At 65.9% G+C, this 19,379-nt stretch overlaps 2 protein-coding genes across 4 annotated transcripts; one reads left to right on the top strand and one right to left on the bottom strand.

Annotated features, from left to right (window-relative positions):
- The first annotated feature begins 6,954 nt into the window (after positions 1-6,954).
- Positions 6,955-8,561, top strand: OAZ1 (ornithine decarboxylase antizyme 1). The gene is given in 6 exon segments (XM_082750575.1): positions 6,955-7,194; positions 7,701-7,752; positions 7,754-7,840; positions 7,953-8,125; positions 8,201-8,286; positions 8,382-8,561. Coding segments are annotated over 6 exon segments (678 nt in total). The 5' UTR covers positions 6,955-7,048; the 3' UTR covers positions 8,516-8,561.
- Positions 8,562-10,150: 1,589 nt separating this feature from the next.
- Positions 10,151-14,894, bottom strand: PEAK3 (PEAK family member 3). Of its 3 annotated transcripts, none has more exons than XM_082750572.1 (4): positions 14,238-14,894; positions 13,717-13,799; positions 12,786-13,324; positions 10,151-11,581 (listed from the first exon to the last, which is right to left on the bottom strand). In XM_082750572.1, the coding sequence occupies exons 2-4, from the start codon at positions 13,796-13,798 to the stop codon at positions 10,799-10,801; spliced, it is 1,404 nt and encodes a 467-aa protein (XP_082606698.1). In that variant the 5' UTR covers position 13,799; positions 14,238-14,894; the 3' UTR covers positions 10,151-10,798. The 3 variants fall into 3 exon arrangements, with proteins under 3 accessions (XP_082606698.1, XP_082606699.1, XP_082606700.1); XM_082750573.1 differs by having other exon boundaries at positions 13,717-14,063; positions 14,238-14,798; XM_082750574.1 differs by having other exon boundaries at positions 13,717-14,031; positions 14,238-14,798.
- Positions 14,895-19,379: the final 4,485 nt, after the last annotated feature.

The raw sequence follows: 19,379 nt of genomic DNA, 5'->3' as shown, positions 1-19,379 counted from the left end.
ACCGTGCCGCGTGTGTTTGTCTGTGGCTGTGGACGGACCCTGGGCGCGGGTCACGTTGCTGTGTACACGGGCGGGCAAACGGCTGGTGCATCCGGCCTTTCCCTTCCTAACACCGGCTTCCGGACCAGGCTGGTCACCGGGAATATTAAAATGTGTGAAGATAACCCACGGTTACATAACAATAAATTCTAGGGGGCCTGAGTGGCTCAGTGTCCTGACTCTTGGTGTCAGCCCAGGTCCTGTTCTCAGGGTTGTGGGATCGAGCCCCGAATCAGGCTCTGCGCTCAGCAGGGCGTCTGCTTGAAGTTTTCTCTCCCTCTGCCCGCCCCCCGCCCGCTCATGTGTGCGTCTACACTCTCTCTCTCTCTCAAATAAATAAATACATCAGGGGCGCCTGGGAGGCTCAGTCGTTAAGCCTCTGCCTTCCGCTCAGGTCATGATCCCGGGGTCCTGGGATCGAGCCCCGCATCGGGCTCCCTGCTCAGCGGGAAGCCTGCTTCTCCCTCTCCCTCTTCCCCAGCTTGTGCTCCCTCTCTCGCTGTGTCTCTCTCTCTGTGTCAAATAAATAAATAAAATCTTTAGAGAAAAAAAAAAGCAAAGATCTGGTGAGACACAGGCCCGTATATGTCTAGTGTCCTCAGCGAACGTGCACTCTCTTGGCTTTATACGTTTCTTTCTTTTTTTTTTTAAAGATTTTACTTATTTATTTGACAGACAGAGATCACAAGCAGGCAGAGAGGCAGACAGAGAGAGAGGAGGAAGCAGGTTCCCCGCCGAGCAGAGAGCCCGATGCGGGGCTCGATCCCAGGACCCTGGGATCCTGACCTAAGCCGAAGGCAGAGGCTTAACCCACTGAGCCACCCAGGCGCCCCTATATGTTTCTTTTTAAGTTATTTCTACGTCCAACATGGGTCTCAAACACAACCCCACGTCGACGAGCGGCGTGCTCCACGGACCGAGCCCGCCAGGCTCGTGTTCAGTGACAGAAATTCTAGAGAAATGAAGATAACCCTTGGTGAACACACAGGAGAGGGCCCCGCGGGGCAGGGTCCACCCAGCTGCGTCCTCGCCTTCAGACGTCCTCCTGGGGACTGTTTTCCTTCTATCACGAAACCTCCCGGGGACACGCACCACCCTGGGCGTGTCCCGGAGCCCGAACGGGGAAACCACAAAGGAGATAAGAAGAACATTTTGCTGCTGGAGATAAGCCTCCGGGTCATCTGGCCCCTCGGGGGCTTGGGTCCCCGTGTTTGCCAAGGGCTCCCTGGGCCGCCAGCGTGCGGGGCTTCACGGCCACACTGCGGCCGGCGACGCCCTCCCCGGGCCCGGAGCCCGCCGGGCTGGCCGCCACCGGTCAGAACCCTCGCGTGTTTTCCGGCCGATCGGGCCGGGGCCCCAGGCCTGATGCCTCTGCGTTCCCAGGAGCGGAGGTCGCCGAAGGGCCAGGCTGGACGTGATGAGAAGAGCCGCGACCGTCTTCCAGTTTTACTCTTGGGCATTTTATTACGAAAGACTCCAAATGGCGGACCGTTTGCAGCGGACACACGGCCACCCGCACCCCTCCCACCGCATCCCGCCGCGAACGACCGCCGAGCTCCCTCTGCCTGGCTCCCGCTGCGCGGCCATGGCCCGCTGCCGTCTTGCTCTGCGTTTTGTTTTTTTTTTTTTTTTAAGATTTTATTTATTTATGTGACAGACAGAGATCACAAGTAGGCAGAGAGAGAGGGGGAAGCAGGCTCCCTGCTGAGCAGAGAGCCCGATGCGGGGCTCCATCCCAGGACTCGGGGATCATGACCTGAGCCCAAGGGCTCTCAGCACCTGGCAGGGATGTGGGAACAGTGTCCCTTGTCTTCTTGGGGAGGGCGGGCTCTGGGTCTCGGGGATGGCACCCTCTGCCTGCTGTCGGGGAGGTGGGGACAGCTGGCATGAGGAACATGTTCATTGGCTTTGGTGGCTGTGGGGGCAGGGTGGGGACCCAGGCGCCTGCCCCCACCAGGATGGGAAACCTCAAGGCTGGGTCTAAGTGTCTTTCCAGATGTCATCTGGCATCAGTTGGATCTCGGGGACTGAACACACGTTCAGGTTCTCGGGTGGCAATGGACTCCCACGATGCATGGTCAGGCCGGTCACATTTGGGGGCCCTCCTGGACACGGGGCTGGGGGTGAGCACATCTCTGGCCCCCACTCCTCGGTGCCAGGAACTCCCCCCGTCATGGCAACCACGGACGTCCCAAGTCATTGCCCCGTGTCCCACCAATGTCACGTCCTCCTTTCTCTGTCTCTTGTGGGTGCCCCCGTAAATGCTGGGTCTGTGAGGAAGGTCACCTCCACTCTCGGAGGACTGCGGGGTGGGAGGAAGTTTCCGGGTCAGGTGCTCAAGGCAGCCTGCGCTGGCTGGGCTTGCTGGGGACAGAGAGAGACCAGACCTGCAGGATGGGCCTGTGAGAGGTGAGGGACCCCCTGGACTGCAGGATAGGAAAGAGGGGTATCAGGGAGAGCTTCTTGGAAGCGGTGAGAGCTGAGCTGCAGGGATGGGACAGAGAGATGTGGTGGGAGCAGGTCAAGGAGGGAAAGAGCCCATGTCTCGTGTCCTGGTGAATCACTACGGCCACATTAGGTATCTGGGGGTGCCAGGGAGGCTGGGGGGGCTCTCACTCTGATTTTTGAAAAAGGATTTGCAGAGTATAGTTGTCTAACAGCCCCCCAAAACGTCCATGTCCTAGGTCCAGAGTGTGTGGGTGAATCACGTCATGGGGTTAAAGGGACTTTGAGGTGGGGGCAGGTCAAGACCCAAGGTGGGGGTGACCCTGGGATTCCTGGGGGGCCCAGCTCTCCCTCATGAGAGGGAGGCAGAGGGCGGGGGTCTCAGAGACGGGCAGACCCCGCGCTGCTGGTGGGGAGGACGGAGGGCACCGCGGGCCAGGAAAGGGCAGGAGCCGGGTCTCCCTGGGGCTCCCGGGACACCAGCCCTGCCCACGCCGGGGTTTTAGGACTTCCGAGCCTGGAACTGTCGAGAATCAATCCCCGTGGCTTTAAGCCACTACATTGGGGCACTCGTCCCAGCGGCCCCCGGGGAGCTCCCACACGGAGGGAAGCGAACCTTCTGCGTCTGGGTCCGCGGCAGCCGGTGGCGTGTGAACTTCAGCCACATGCGGTGGCTCTAGTTCACGCTGAAGCAGATCCGTACCTGTGTGCAACGTTAAAATAAAACGCAGAGTAGGGGCGCCCAGATGTGACCGGCCTGACCATGCATCGTGGGAGTCCATTGCTACCCGAGAACCTGAACGTGTGTTCAGTCCCCGAGATCCAACTGCGAGCAAACCTTTTGATGCCAGATGACATCTGGAAAGACACTTAGACCCAGCCTTGAGGTTTCCCATCCTGGTGGGGGCAGGCGCCTGGGTCCCCGCCCTGCCCCCACAGCCACCAAAGCCAATGAACATGTTCCTCATGCCGGCTGTCCCCACCTCCCCGACAGCAGGCAGAGGGGGCCTTCCCCGAGACCCAGAGCCCGCCCTCCCCAAGAAGACAAGGGACACTGTTCCCACATCCCTGCCAGGTGCTGAGAGCCCTCGGATGCCCTCCCCGCCGGCCCGCACCCCGCCAGCGACTCTCCCCGAGTCGGACGCCCTGCCCCACCTGACCCCACAAGCGCCCCTTTTACTCTTCAACCTCTGCTTCTTTGCAGGTTGCTCAACTTGTTTGTGTTACCAGGAAGCCACATCTTGCCCCTTCCCACCCACAGTGATCCCAAATTAAAGAGCACGTTGGCCAGCAACAGCGCGAAGCCCGCCGATGAAGTGGGGGACCCTTCCCATCCAAGTCTTGGGTCTCTCAAGGCTCCTGCTGGTGCCCTGTAGCTGAGGAGGGCTCCAGACTCCGCCCCTGCAGGGAAGGCGCTCTGGTGGACATCTCACTGTTCCAGGTGCTTCCTGGGCAGTGGACCAGAGCCGGTCTTGAACCTACTGGTGCTGAGGGTCAGCTGTGGTCTCTGTCACTTTCTGGCCGCAGGCATGGGGGGCAAACACCCTATGACCCAGTGACCAGTGGCCAGTCTGGATTCTGGACTCTTGGCCCAGAGTCGCTCGTCTGTGCGAAACACTGGGGAACCCACAAGAGGCAGAGAACCCAAAAAAGAAACAAACAAAAAACCCAACCAGATTTCAAAGTGCAGAAGCTCTTCCAGCCTCAAGAAGACAGGGCCTGAGTCATAACAAGACAGCAGTCCCACAGAGAGTGACGGCCACGGCCGCCCTGCCAGTGTGGGTGGGCTGGAGGGCGCCTTTGCAGCGAAAGCGTGCCCCTCTGCGCAATGACTGGAAACCATTGGAAATCGAAGCGAGAAGCCACTTGTTTTTTTTTTTTTTTTTTTTAAATATTTTATTTATTTATTTGAGAGAGAGACAGTGAGAGAGAGCATGAGAGAGGAGAAGGTCAGAGAGAGAAGCAGACTCCCCATGGAGCTGGGAGCCCGATGCGGGACTCGATCCTGGGACTCCAGGATCATGACCTGAGCCGAAGGCAGTCGTCCAACCCACTGAGCCGCCCAGGCGCCCCAAGAATCCACTTGTTTTTAAGTTTCACCACAGGCCGCAATGCTACACAAAGTCACGGATTAAATATTCTTTCCCAGAACAATTCCATGGCGCTGGCCCAACACACGCAATTCTTAGAGTTTTGGTGGCGTTCTCGTAATGCGTGTTCGGAAGCTGCAAATAAGACATTTGTACGTGGAATTACTCTATGAATATAAATACTGCATTTCCTCCTGGCAAGGAATTAATAAGACACACGGATTCAGCAGACCTGCTGTGCAGACTAAGCTCCTGTGGGTTCTGCAATCATTCAAGGTCTCTTTGGGGAAAGCTTGTGTCTCTAACCCAGATGGACACAGCAGATTGAAATAAAAATGAGATAAAAACCAGAGGCATGAATTGTGAAGACAAAGAAACGTACAAGAGTTGCTTCAGTTCCGCCTAACTCTCCAGACCCTCCCTTTGTGCCTGAAAAGCAAAATCAGGAAAGGAAGCAGGACCTGCAAGCTCTGTGCTCCACTGGCACCCCCGGGAACCCCTCCCACCTCTGGTTCTGGACTCCTTCTTCCCTGGGCTGGTGGTGCTCACCCAGGAGGGGGTCTCTGTGGACCCGGGAGGGGTCTGCGCTGACCTGGGACAGGTCTGTGTTGACTGGGGAGGGGTCTCCGCTGACGGGAAGGGGTCCTCGTTCACTGGCCAGGGGTCTGCACTGACCCGGGAGAGATCTGCGTTCACCCAGGAGGAGTCTACATTGACCAGGGAGGGTTCCGAGTTCACCGGGGAAAGGTCTGCACTGACCCAGGAGGGGTCTGCGTTGGGTTCCGCATTCACCAGGGAAAAGTCTGCGTCCACCAGGGAGGGGTCTGCGTTGACCGGGGAGGGGTCTACACTGACCCGGGAGAGGTCTGCGTTCACCGGGAGGGGTCCGTGTTGACCCGGGTGGGGTCTGCGTTGACCGGGGAGGGGTCTGCGTTCACCGGGGAGGGGTCCGTGTTGACCATGGAGGGGTCTGCGCTGATCTGCGCTGACCTGGGAGAGATCTGCGTTCAGCGGGGAGGGGTCCTTGTTCAGCGGGGAGGGGTCCGCACTGACCCGGGAGGGGTCTGCGTTCACCGGGGAGGGGTCCGTGTTGACCGGGGAGGGGTCTGCGCTGATCTGCGCTGACCTGGGAGAGATCTGCGTTCAGCGGGGAGGGGTCCGCGTTCACCGGGGAGGGGTCCGCACTGACCCGGGAGGGGTCTGCGTTCACTGGGAGGGGTCCGTGGTGACCTGGGTGGGGTCTGCGTTGACCCGGGAGGGGTCCGCGCTGACCGGGGAGGGGTCCGCGCTGATCTGCGCTGACCTGGGAGAGATCTGCGTTCAGCGGGGAGGGGTCCGCGTTCACCAGGGAGGGGTCCGCACTGACTCGGGAGGGGTGTGCGTTCACTGGGAGGGGTCCGTGGTGACCCGGGTGGGGTCTGCGTTGACCCGGGAGGGGTCCGCGCTGATCTGCGCTGACCTGGGAGAGATCTGCGTTCAGCGGGGAGGGGTCCGCGTTCACCGGGGAGGGGTCCGCACTGACTCGGGAGGGGTGTGCGTTCACTGGGAGGGGTCCGCACTGACCCGGGAGGGGTCTGCGTTCACTGGGAGGGGTCCGTGGTGACCCGGGTGGGGTCTGCGTTGACCCGGGAGGGGTCCGCGCTGACCGGGGAGGGGTCCGCGCTGATCTGCGCTGACCTGGGAGAGATCTGCGTTCAGCGGGGAGGGGTCCGCGTTCACCGGGGACGGGTCCGCGCTGACCGGGGAGGGGTCTGCGTTTCTCTGGGAGCAGGACTGTTGGCTGAGCTCGGAAGCGACACGCTCCATTTCATGAAACACGAGTGTCTTGAGCATGAAGGTTCTCTTCAGCCGCGGCGGTCCGAAACCGAGCAAGACCGAACCCAGAAACCCACCGCGGGACCGACCCTTCCGAGGTTACCACGGAAAGGCCTTTCACCCCGTGGGGCGGGGGCTCTGGGACCCCCGCCCGCGAATACGAGGGCCTCTGTCACCCCGAGCCTCCCGGAAGAGGGGGCCCCGCTTGGGGCAGGGACACTAGCGAGGGCGACAAGGGCCACGGCGGAGACGCCGCCACTGCCAGCACCCGGAGACCCGTAAGGCGCAGCGCCCCCCGACCCCAGGCCCCGCTGATGGGGGCGGGGCGCGTACGCGGCGCTGCGGACGCCACGGCGCCCCGCCTCCCGCGCCCGCAGAGAGTCGCCATTGGTGGAGGGGGCGGTCCCCGCGGCGGTCCCGCCCCCACCCCGGCCGTCCGCCAGTCAGACGCTGAGGGGGGCGGGCACGTCCGGAGCTGCCGGGGGCCCCGCGGCCCCGCCCCCTCGCACGTCCGCGTTCCGGGCGGCGTGGGGGCGTGGCCCGGGCGCGGCGCCTATAAAGGCGGGCGGCGGCGGCGGCGCCATTTTGCGAACGGCGAGCAGCGGCGGCGGCGCGGAGACGCGCAGCGGAGGTTTCTGGTTTCGGACCCCAGCGGCCGGATGGTGAAATCCTCCCTGCAGCGGATCCTCAACAGCCACTGCTTCGCCAGAGAGAAGGAGGGGGACAAAGCCAGCTCCGCCGCCCACGCCGCCCGCGCCATGCCGCTCCTCAGCCTGCACAGCCGCGGAGGCCGCAGCCGCGAGAGGTGAGCGCCCCGCCCCCGCCCGAAGCTTCCAGAAGCGCCGCCGCGCAGGCCCGCGGGGGGCCCGGAGCGCGGGGTCCGTCCGGGTGTCGAGGCCTCCCCGCAGCGGGGGCGGGCGCTCCGGGGGCTCCGGGCCCGGCGGGGCAGGGGGGGCGGCGGCGCGGCCTGACGTCGCGGCCCGCGGGGGTGGGGGACGCGCGGGGCGCCCCTGGGCCGCGCCCTGCCCTCGGCGGCGCGCCCGCGGCAGGTGCGCGTCCCCCCGGCGGGCCGCGGAGTCGGGGGCGCCGCGCGGAGCGCCGAGGCGGACGGGGCCGGGCTCCGAGCCGGGAAAATGGAGGCGGCGTTGGGGCCTGTGGGAGCAGCCATTGGCCGCGCGGTGGCGAAAACCTCCCCGGGGGCCGCGGGCGCGTGCGGGAGGGGCGCCGGCGTGCGGGGCGGCGGGGGCGCGGGGCGGGGGCGCGGCGGCGGGGCTCCTGCGCGGGGCTGAGCGCCGCGTGCTGCCGTGGCAGGGCCCCCGCCGCCGGCTGCAGTCCCCTGGGTCCGGGGCCTCGGTGGTGCTCCTGATGTCCCTCACCCACCCCTGAAGATCCCAGGTGGGCGAGGGGAGAGTCAGCGGGATCACAGCCCTGCGGCCGCCGTCCTGCACGCCGTGAGTACCGCGCGGGCCGGGCCGGGGCCGGGGGCGGGGGCCGGGCCGGGGGCGGGGGCGGGGGCCTGCGCGTGCCCGCGGCGGCCGTGCGGACCGGCGCTCCCTCCCGCAGGACGAGCGGCTGCGCGTGACCGAGGAGCTCGCGCCCCACGGCCCGACGAGGATTCTGCGCGCGCAGACGCGGCTCTCGGGCTCCCGGCGCGTGGACTGGCGGGCGCTGCTGCGCGGCCGCTGCCTCTACGTGGAGATCCCGGGCGGCGCCCTGCCCGAGGGCAGCAAGGACAGGTGGGCCGCGGGGCGGGGCGGGGCGGGGACCCCGGGGCCGCGGGCGGGGCGGCCCCGCTGACGCCGGCCCTTCAGCCTCGCAGTTCTCCTGGAGTTCGCGGAGGAGCAGCTGCGCGCCGCCCACGTCTTCGTCTGCTTCGCCAGGAACCGCGACGACCGAGGTGCGCGGGGCGGGGGCCGGGCGGGGCGGGGGCCGGGCGGGGCGGGGCGGGGGCGCGGCGGGGCGGGGCGCGGCGCTGACCCGGTTCCCCCGCAGCCGCCTTGCTCCGGACCTTCAGCTTTCTGGGCTTTGAGATTGTGCGACCGGGGCATCCCCTCGTCCCCAAGAGACCCGACGCCTGCTTCATGGCCTACACGTTCGAGCGGGAGTCCGCGGGCGACGACGAGTAGCGGCGCCGCCCCTGCATCGCCGTCGCTCTGCGTGTCGCGCTTCCCGGGGGCGGGGCCGGCGCGTGTCGTGCTTGTGCGGTGCGCTCGCCGCGGCCTGACGCATCGGCTTTAATTCTAAATAAAAGTTTATATTTTACTCTTCCGCGGCTGGTCGGGGTGATTCCGGTTGTGCGCGCGGGACCGCCCTGGGAGGCGCCGGGGGTCCGGGGTCCGGGTCCGGAGCAGCCCGGTCGCTCCGGCGCCCCCAAGACCGGAATAAAAGCGCTGACGCCTGCGCACCTGTGTCGGCTCCGTGCTGTTCCCCGGCGCTGACCCCGCCCCGGTGCCCCGGGACCAAGGGCTTGGGACCGCTTGGGTCGGGTGGGGGCGCGGGTGTGCCGGTTCCGCACTGCGTGACCCCTCCCGTGGGGGGGAACCGCCGCACCCCTCTGGGGCAGCCCGGTCCTGTGGGGTCTGGTGCGTGGCTGTGCCTCCCCCCAGGTTTTCAGTCCTGGCTGCCCCAGGAGGCCCTGGGTGGCCGACCGCCGCACCCCAGCTGGGTCTGCTGCTCCCCGGCCTTATCTGGGGCGGCCATGGCTCCGCGCTGGCAGAGTTCCTGCCCCCCCCCGCGCAGCCTCCCCTCTGGTTCTGTGGGTCCGTGTGGGGTGGGGCTGAGGTGCTGGCCTGCGCCTGGACTTGTGCGTCCCCGTCCTCGCCTGTGTGGGCTCCCGGGACACTAGCAGCCCCTGGGGAGGGCCTTGCAGGGCCGCTCCGGTGGGGGGGGGGCAGGTGGGGGTGGTCAGAGCGGGGATGTGGGGTCTGGGACCCGCAGAGGGTCAGCGGGCTCCGGGGGGTTCCTGAAGGCCTACGACGGGCAGGCCTGCTGTGCCACCTGCTGGCCGCATCTGAGCACGGCCGAGGTGGACGCTGGAGCCTGGGCCGCAGCGGGAAGAGGGGGCATCTTTCACGGAGCGGGACAGGTTCCCGCAGGGATGGGAGTGTGTCTGGGGATGTTCAGCGACTGAAGGTGGGGCCGGCCCTCAAAGGTCCGAAGGGACAGAGCCGGGCAGCACACCAGTCTGGGGGCAGTGCAAAGGGCTTTGGAGTTGGGGTGTTGCAGGGTACAGAGGAGTCTGAAGCACAGAGTGATCCAGGGGCAGAAACCAGGTGGGCAAGTCCTGGAGGTCAGCGGACGGGCAGTGAGGCCGGAGGGACTGGCCGGAGGGAACGTGGGAAGGAGCCCACTCTGTTCTGAGGGCACCGAGCAGCCCTGGTCGTCCCTGGGAGCTAGCCGTGAGGGGGAGGGGAAGCGAGGGGGCAAGACTGGAGGCCCCAGAGGCAAGGGCGGTGGGAACCCTCGGGGCCTTTACCAGAGGCATAGACTGAGACCCGTTCTCTCCCTCAGGGTCCCAGTCGCAGTCGAGACTTCCTTGCGGGTGTTACGTCGTCCTGGGCGTTTAAACGGCGGCTGCGGGTTAAGCCTGGCTCTGGGGGAGCTCAGAGCCTGGGGGGTGACGCGGTCAGGGGGCAGGCCGTGAGAGAAATACTTCCAGGTGGAGGTCGGTGCTCTGGGCGCAGGCACGGGGAGGAGCGACGTGATTTGCTTAGAGGAGGTGAGATTCGGAGTCCGGCGGGGGGAACAGCCCATGCAGAGGCTTGGCAGCTGGACCATTTAATTTCACGGAGGAAGAGCGCGGAGGCCACCGTGGGTGGAGGGAGTGGGGGAGGCCGAAGGCATGGGACCCCGTGGGGACGCTTGGGCAGGTGAGTTCAGACTCCTCTGAGGCGGGCTGTGCTGGGGGCCTGGGCGCCTCGGGTTCTAGGAGCTTCCCCTCCCCCTGGAGACGCCAACCAGGTCTAGAGTCACAGTCACTGGCCATCCTCGGCACAAGGGGTGCTCCGGGGCAGGAGATGGAGGACAGCGTCACCTCCTCACCGTCTCGGTGACCCTCAGACTCCAGCACTAGAGGGACAGCCTCGCCTCTGCTGGAAGCTGGGGGGAGGGGTCCCATACTCACAGAGACCTTGGTGGACAGGGAGTGGCCACAGCCAGTAGAAGTGGGGGTTGTCCTGGCATCAGAAAGCCTCTGGAGGCACTGGTCATTAGCCCCAGCCCCCGGCTTCCAGGGGAGGACTTGGGCCCAAGTCCCCGGCGTAGAAAGGGGGCCGTGTGTCCACGGTCCTGCACCCTTCTGGCTGTTTCTGGAAGAGGGCGTCCCCTCTATCGTGCAGGCGGTCCCCACTGGCCTTCTGGCGCCAGGCCTGGGAAGGGTGCCTACCTCTCGGGGAGGCCCTTGGGAGGCGTCAGTCCCACAGCAGCGCCAGGGCGTGGCCCAGGGAGGCCTCCGTGGCCTCAGCCAGGTATGTGCAGCACAGCCAGTCCTCCAGGCCGGGCGCCTCCCCTGCCGCGGCCCGCTCGGCCAGGTGCAGGACCAGCAGCGCACGGCGCACCCGCAGCCAGGGCCCGAGCGGGGCTCCTTGGCCGCGCAGCGCAGGCCCGGGGCCCCAGAGCAGCACCTGCAGCGCAGCCCGCGCCTGGGCCGCCGAGGGCCGCGAGTGGGTCAGCCGGGCCGCCAGAGTCTCCAGGCCGGCTGCCAAGGGCGTGGCTGAGGGCGCTGCGGGGCCCAGGAGGGCCCTGAGCAGGTGGCTCAGCTGCTGCGCGTGGGGGCCCGGGGGGCCCGGGGGCTGGGGGCGGACGCGGCCAAAGTCAGCCAGCAGCAGGCGAGGGGGCCCGGCCGTGGCACAGCCCCGGGGCGCCGCCAGCAGCAGGTTCTCGGGCCGCAGCTCTGCCAGGGCCGCGCCCCGAGCCTCCAGGTGCTCCAGCGCCGACGTGAGCTGCAGCAGCAGCAGGGCCGCGACCCAGGGGAACTCCGCGGGCCGCGGCCGCCTGCCCACCTCGGACAGCCACTGGGTCAGTGTGCGCTCTGGCACCTCGGCCGCCAGTGCCACGGACCCGCTCCAGGGCGCTCCGGGCAGTGCGTCCTCGGGTACCAGGCCGCACAGCCCCTGCAGGTTGAAGTGTGGGCCCAGCGAGGCCTGCAGCTCCAGGCCCCACGGGTGGGGCTCCTCGGCTCCCGGCTTGGGCACCTGAGGGGCAAAGTGGGGGCCGTCAGAGGCCTGAGCGCGGAGACCCCCGCCGGCGCTCTGCCCGCAGGGGCCTTCCCGCCGCCCCTGCTGCGTGTGCTCAGCCTCCAGAAGCAGGAGCTGCAACGTGTTAATTCGCTGTCTGTCGCCAGCATGGTTTCAGGGAAAGCTCCGCTAAGGACGATGGGGTCGGGGGTCGGACTGCAGCCCCTCAGAGGTGTGAGGAGGCGGGCAGTGTGGGGGCCGAGGGCAGGCCGTCCCAGAGAAACACGACCCAGGCCGCGGTGTCATTGGACGTTCCAGTAGCCACATTCTACACCTGCTAACTACGGTGGACACGACAACCCCCATACTCGGTTTAGTCGGAGCCAAGATGTCCAGAAGGTTAGCAAGCAGCCGCCGTGAGCGTCCAGGCTACGGCAGAGCAGGTGTCTCGCTCGGCGGCTCTGTCCCATCCTGAGATCCATCTCGGGGTTGGGGGGGGCGGCCCTGGCTCAAGGCCTCTGAAGCCCCAGCGGCCAGAAGCCCTAGTGCAGGACAGCAAGACTCTTTCTAGAAGGTCAGAGGAGCACCAGCTCTGGGAATTACATTAGACTCGCCGGGCGGGGTGGGGGCTTCCACGCGGGAGTCAGGGCCCAGCGGCCGTCCCTGACCCGCGCGGCCAGCCGCACTGCCCTCCCTTGCACTCGGGGTGTGAGGGGGACGGGCCGCCAGCGCAGCCTCACTGCTGAGCATCGTCTGAAAAGTCTGTGTCTGACACGAGTGGCTTCACGGGGATCTGTTTTTTTCTCCCTGAGTGGCGCGCAAAAACGGAAGATCTTATGACAAGGGCGGTGCCAGTCGCGTAGCAAAGCGTGTGTGGGGATTCGGTGGGTAAGGGCGCTTTGGGCTCCGTAGGACGGCTCAGGGCACGCAGAGGGGCTCGACATGCTGATGGTGGCAGAGACTAGGACTTATTATACGGTGGCCACGGAGCACGGTGGGCTGGGTGCAGACGCGGATTGCAGGGCGCCTGGGAGACGGGGGTTAGGACTCCCTGGCGACGCACGCATCCACCACCGCACACCTCGGACACGCGGTTCCCAGGGCTGTGTCTGCGCGTCTGTCGCGGATTAAGACGGGAAGCCCAAATGGCGTGCGTCCCAGACGACACCCAACGTGGGAGACGGGGGCGACTCCGCGGAGCAGGGGCACGGGCGGGGCTCACCTTGGCAGCCAGCATGTGCCACGCCTCGTCGCCCACCCGCACCAGGCGGTAGTAGAGGGCGTCCCCGCTGTCCACACAGGGTGAGCTGTCCAGGAGGCGGAAGCCGTGGCCGGGGTGACAGGGACCCGGGCGGCCCCCCAGCAGCCGGGCCCGGAGCTGGGCGTGCACGGTACGGAGGCCTTCCAGCTGCTGGGCCTCCAGGAAGGCGCGCACAGCCTCGGGGCGATGCAGGTCGGGCCAGCCGAGGCCCAGCAGGCTGTCGAGCGAGCGAATGTGTGGCTGCGCAGGGGGACCAGGGGCCCGCGCTCGCTCGTCGCCGGCTTGGCTCTCGTCCACACTGTGGGACCCCAGATAGGGCCTCCGAGGCTGCCCTGCGGGAGTGGGGCCGGAGCTGGGGGCCCTGTGGGTGGGCAGGGACTGGGTCCTGGCCAGGGTCTTCTTGGGCAGAGGTGGGGGCAGGGGCTGCGGGTCAGTCAAGGGGGGCCTGGATATCCGGGAGCGGCAGGCCTTGGATGGCAGCAGCTGGGCCCGGACCTCGCCTGATGGTGGGGAGCAGGGAAGGGGTGAGGACACATGGGCTCGGGACCCCACTGCCCTGTCTGCAGGATGGGAAGGGTGGCCCCGTGGGGTACGGGTGCCCCCGCAGTTCACAGAGGAGCGACGTGTCCGTGGCCAAGACACGTCCACCCCACACCAGGTGACCCTGTGTCCCTGTGGTGCTCCGGCCAGGTGACCCCACCTCTGGGAGCCCCGGCTTCCTCGCGTAGATGAGCTGGGGCTCCCAGCTGCTCCCTCCCTCAGCAGAGTTTTGTGGGGACCGTGACCCTGCGGGTGAGCTAAGCCGCCCTCCGGCAGGGGCCTCCCTAAGCCCTCGGGCTCAGCCGCCCGCCCTGCCGCCCCAGTCCTCCAGCCAGGCCCCCCGGGGGCTCACCAAGGTTGCTGTAAGTGGGCGGAGTCGGCCAGGTCGGGGCGTCAGGCCCAGGGGTCTCGGTGGGTGGCTCAGGGCCGCTCATGCTGCAGTGGGGGGGGGGTCAAAGTTGGGGACCCACGGGGGTGGGCCGGTGCGGGGTGCTGATGGTGTGCGTGGGGGAGCAGGGAGCTAGGCGCGGGGGGCAGCCTCGGTCGTCTTGTCCGGACTGGCCTGCTGGTGGCCCTGGGGTGGTGTGGCCCTCCCTGGGTTCCTTTCCTCTGGGTGGGGCAGGAACACCCCCTCTCAACCGTCCAGGGCAGTGAGAAGGACCCTGTGCTTTTGCGACACGGACTGAATAGAAGGTCCAGCTGTGGGGGCCGGGCCAGGGATGGGGGGTCAGCTGGGGGCCTATGACAACACCAGGTCTCCTTCCCAGAGCTGGGCAGCCGGGCCACGCCCCACCCAGACCCCTGTCACCCCGACCTCCACGAGGTGCTGCTTCTGCCCAACCCCCACCCCAGGACCCCTCCAGGAGCCCCTACCTGCAGGACCTGAGTGACGGGGGGGCGGGGGCAGTCTTGGGGTCAAACTCCGGGGCAGGCGCTCGGCCCCGTCCAGGCTGCCCGGTGGCCCGCAGCCGCCCGGAAGCCCCGTGCAACCGAAGACCGCAGGGCGGGGCGCCCGCTGCATCACTTCCCCAGGCCGTGCTCCCTGCCTGCCCGCAGGGGACGCCTCCCTCCGAGGTGGGAAGGATCCTCTAGGCTAGAGGACGTGGCCTGGGCCACGCGTGGGGGGCCGGGGAGGGGGCGACACGGGGACGGTCCCTGCGCTGAGGCTCAGACGACGGACGGCAGTGGGGAGCCAGTCACGCTGGGGATCCCGGGCAACGCGGGGGCAGCGAGAAGCGCCCCCAGGCCGGCTCTTTCCTCCCTGGTTTTCACTTCCCCTTCTGTGGGTCATCGTCACTGGAGCTGCCCCCCGCCCCCGCCCTCTGCCCGCCCAGCCTGGGACCCGGGGCAGGGCTGGTGGGAGCAAGCGTCCGTCTGAGCTCTGGACGGTTCGTCTATGATGGCCACACGGTGCAAACCCGGGGGTCCGGATGCTGGAACTCAGCCGTGTTTGGGCTGGAGGTTTGCCGCCGGGCCGGCGGCCTCCCCACCCCCTCCATGAAGGGAAAGCGGAGCCATCCCCTGCGGGCGGAGTTGCGATGGCACAGTCGGTGCTGGGCTTCTGTCTCCGCCCCTGTGGTTTGGCTCAGGGGCCGTGAGCGCAGAGAGGGTAGAGGGTAGGGAATTCTCCTGGGGCTCCATGGCCGGGCCGGGCACAGTGATGGGTCCTCGGAGCAGTGCTGGGTGACCAGGGCCCTGTCTGCGGGGGAAGCAGGAGCAGCCACAGGTGACCAGGTTCCACACGGGTCCCCGGCCCCGTTCTGGGCAACAGCGACAGACTGAGCTCAAGGCCTTTCCAGCGTGAGGTTCCCTGACTTGATCCTGTGTTCTCCCTTCTCCCCACACTCAGCTTCCTGAGCCGACAGATTGACGGTCTCCATCTGTCACCGGTGCCCGCCCCTTGGGAACCTCGCGACAGGAGGAGGGGGGAGGGTGTGGGCTCCGAGGGACGGATTTCGCAACTCCGGGGCGGTCAGGGTGGGACCAGAGGTGCCTGCGCTGCCCACATCCTTCTGAGGTCCTTTCCCAACAGGACACCCGTGGGCGCCCCAGCTGGCAGCTGGCTGTGACCTGCCCCCGGGGGAGCGCGTGCCGGGCACCCACCCGAGCACGGAATGTACGGTGAGGCTGTCAAGATACAGAGCATCCCACGTGAGACTGAAGAGACACAGTGGGCTGTCCGGCCCGGGGCCTCCAGTGCCGCGGGTAAGTGACCTGTCTGTCCCTAGAACGCGGCCTGGCGGGGTCCTGTGGGACCGGGGGCTGTTTCATTTGAGATGGATTCTTGCTCGTGGTGGAGCGAGGCCAGGAGTTCATTTTCTTGGCGGAACGCTGATCTGGAAGACCGAGTGCCGGGCTTGCCCTTCCGTTTTGTGCCCGAGGGCAGGGCCTCGCTACCTCCCGCCTGGTCCCCGCCCTGCGTGGCGGCGTGGCCAAGCCGGGGCTGGGGTGGGGGCCGTGAGTGGGCAGCGGGCTGGGACCGCGGTGATCTCTCCGGGGACTTCTGCTCCCAGGACGGGGCAGGGTGGTGGGCTTGCCTGGGGGCCGGCTGCCTGCCTCGGGCGGGCCTCTCCTCTGAGGGCTCCCGGGGGACCTTCTCAGGCGGGGAGGGCAGAGTGCTCAGCACCCCGCCCTGCCCTGCTGGGTGAGCCTCCCCTGAGGCTCAGGACTGGGGACCTTTGGCCTTGGCCCTAACCCGGGGCTGCCCCGCGTGGGGGACCAGCCCTGCTGACCCATTCCACACTTCTGAGCTCCGGACGGTCGACTAAGAGATCCCAGCTGTTGTAAGCCTCTCAGTTCCCTTACGGGGCGTCCCTGTGCTCGGCTCGGGGACGCCCTGGGGCGGGCAGAGGCTGGAGGGACCTGGAAGAGAGGGGGTCCGCACAGAAAGTGGGTCTGCGCCGGGAAATGGCCTTAGAGATGCGCGGTGTGTGGGCGCGGCCGGAGAAACTGCCTCATCATTCCAGCTCCATCTGGGAGGGGAAACCGAGGCAGGGATGGTCAGTGCCCCCCTCCCGGGCCCACGCATGCTGACTGGACCCCTGTCCTGTATTTTTTTTTTAAGATTTTTTATTTATTTATTTGACAGAGAGAGATCACAAGTAGGCAGAGAGACAGAGAGAGAGAGAGGAGGAAGCAGGCTCCCTGCTGAGCAGAGAGCCCGATGCGGGGCTCGATCCCAGGACCCTGAGATCATGACCTGAGCCAAAGGCAGCGGCTCAACCCACTGAGCCACCCAGGTGCCCATCCCTGTCCTGTATTTTGGGGGGACCCACAGAGACCCTGTGAGTGGCCCGTCCTCTGTTTGGGTTCCTTTCTGCTGGGCCTTGGAAGGAGGACCCCTCCGCCCCACCCCGAGAACAAGACGGACTCAGGACCTTCTGGGTCTTGGACCTGGTTTGAACCAGGGAGCTGGGCATCGCTGCGGAGGGGTGGTTTGTCCTGCCGCTGCTGTGGGAGGAGCGGGGAAGGGGGGCTCTGGGAGCTCCAGGGCCAGCGCCCTCGCCTGGCAGCTTCCTGGAAGTCAGGCGTGGAGGGTCGCCCACAGCCTGATGCGTCCCCGTCCTGCAGCGCGAGAAAGGACACTTCTTCCCAGCGTCAGATGGGAACCGGGAGGCCTGGAGAGAGGCCCCGAGTGGCTTGTGAGAGGCCGCCCGTGGGCGTCTCACCCGGGTCAGAGTCTGCTGACTGGTCTGACCCGGCGTACCTCCTTCCAGAGAGGGTGGATAAAGTGCTTGGTTTAAGAGCCTGCTCTGGGGCGCCTGGGTGGCTCCGTGGGTTGAGCCTCTGTCTTCAGCTCAGGTCATGAGCCAGGGTCCTGGGATCGAGCCCCACATCAGGCTCTCTGCTCAGTGGGGAGCCTGCTTCCCCCTCTCTCTCTGCCTGCCTCTCTGCCTACTTGTGATCTGTGTCTGTCAAATAAATAAAATCTTAAAAAAAAAAAAAAGCCTGCTCTCTTACAAAAACACACACAAAAAAACCCTATTTTTATTTGAGAGAGAGAGTGCATGTCCCTGCGTGAGGGGGCAGGAGGCTCCGGCAGAGAGAGCGTCCCAAGCCGGCTTGCGCTGAGCAGGGAGCCTGACGAGGGTGCGATCCCAGGACCCCGGGATCACGGCCTGAGCCGAAACCAAGAGCAGACACCTGACCCGTCCAGGCGCCCCTAAAAGCTGCGGGCTCAGTCAGAAGAGCACGTGACTCTTGATCTCTGGGTGTGCGTTCGAGCCCCACGTTAGGGGGAGAGCGGAGTTACATAATAAACAAATGAACAGACAAATCTTTTTTTTTAAGCTGCCTGCTTTTTCTCCCAGCCGCCCGAAGCAGGGAGACTGCTAGGACCCCCCAAGCCTGGAGGGAGGAAGCGCGGCAGGGGGCGCCCCACCTTCCCTCAGCTGGGGACTCTGGGCAAATGCTCTCCATCCCTGACCTGCCTTTGCCCACGGGAAAGTGGGATCCTAAGAGGACGCAGCCCTCAGGGCTCTGACCTGTCGGAAGGAGTCAACATGGGCTCTGGGAGCGGCCCCCGGAGCAGCAAGGGCGCTCCCGAAGCAAGACCCGAAGCCATCACGGTGAGCCGTTCCGTCTCTGCAAGCGCGCCGCGCCGCAGGCCCGGCTTTGGAGCTGGAACCCGACGGTTCCCCCCGGGGACCCCGGCAGCCACTCCTTCCTGCCCCCACTCCTCCCGTGAGCGTTCAAAGGAAAAAAAAAAAAGCCCTGAAGTCTGTTATTAAATCTGCTTCATTTTTATTGGGTTCCAACCAAACACAGCAGGAGGGAGCTGGGGGCCTGGGGGGTTCCGGGTTCATGTTGGGGTGGGAGGTGGGGGATCCCAGGCGCCGCCGGTGTGCGTGTCCGGACGCTGCTGAGAACACTCCCTCCCATCGCTGATGATGCTAAAGGCACTTGGATGTCATTTTGAGGGGCCCTTGGGGTTGTTACGGCAACCAAGGTCAGGAGGATGTGAAGGGAGAAAACCAGTCGGTCCTGCCCAACTCAGGTGGAGTTCGGGGGCACAGGACACCCCCTTTGGCCGTCGCTACGTCCCGCCACGAGTGGGGTTGAGGCAGGAGGGAGCAGGACCAAGGCTTACCGTGTCCAGCCGCGCAGCCCGGGGGGAGGGCCAGTATCCCCTCCAGGTTCTGTCTGAATCCTGTGCTCAAAACCCCCAGTCTTGGCCCAGCTTTCTCTCTGGCTCATCTCAGAAAGATCTTGAAGGACCCGGGACCCGGGACAACCAGCAAGCCAGTCCGTGCACGTGGCCTCAGATATGTGCAGCCGTGGACTTGACCTCAGACCTACGTTACAGACGAGGTCCAGGGGTTCTCAGCCATCAGCTGTAACTGCACTCCTGGAAGGGAACAGACCTGGTTTCGAGCCTTCCTACGAGGTCCTGAAGAACATTGTCCTAACCGTGGGGGGAGGCCAAGCTCCTTATTAGTCAAGGGGTCCCACAGTGTTTCCTGTGCCCCTCCCTCAAACGATGCCCTGTCATCTGGCCCAGGTGGAGGGTGGGGGCAGTAATCCACCTGGCAGAGGCAGGATCATGGATGGACCCCATTCCATCAGCTCCTGTTGTAAAACATCAGCTCCTGTTGCTTACCCCCAGTGATGGGGAACTCACTATCTGAAGAGTAACAGGGCAGTAAGCTTAGGGGAGTTCTTCCTTAACCCGAGCTTCCGTCTGCCTGTGGCTCCCTTACCCTTTAGCCCTAGCTCTGCTCCAAAGTGGCAGAGACTGCACTTAACGGGGACCCTCAGAACCTCACACACTCTCTGGCCTCATTCCCCGCAGGTGCAGCGGGTCACAGCGCTGGGCCAGGCCTGGTAGGGCTGCACTGGGGCCCTTCTGAGGCTGGCTGAGGGGGTAGTGTGGACTCAGGACTGAAGGTCACTCCAGCTGGCCTGCTGGAGGGGGACACCCCAGAAGCCATGCTCCCCAGCCAGGGGCCAGGACGGCCGCCCCTCCTGTGTGGCATGGGCAGAGGAGGCAGGTGGCCGCTGTTGTGGGTGGCAGAG

The sequence above is a fragment of the Mustela nivalis genome, assembly GCF_964662115.1.
Source record: "Mustela nivalis genome assembly, contig: HAP1_SCAFFOLD_1293, whole genome shotgun sequence".
Lineage (NCBI taxonomy): Eukaryota > Metazoa > Chordata > Mammalia > Carnivora > Mustelidae > Mustela > Mustela nivalis.
This window is presented reverse-complemented; position numbering and strand designations above follow the sequence as displayed.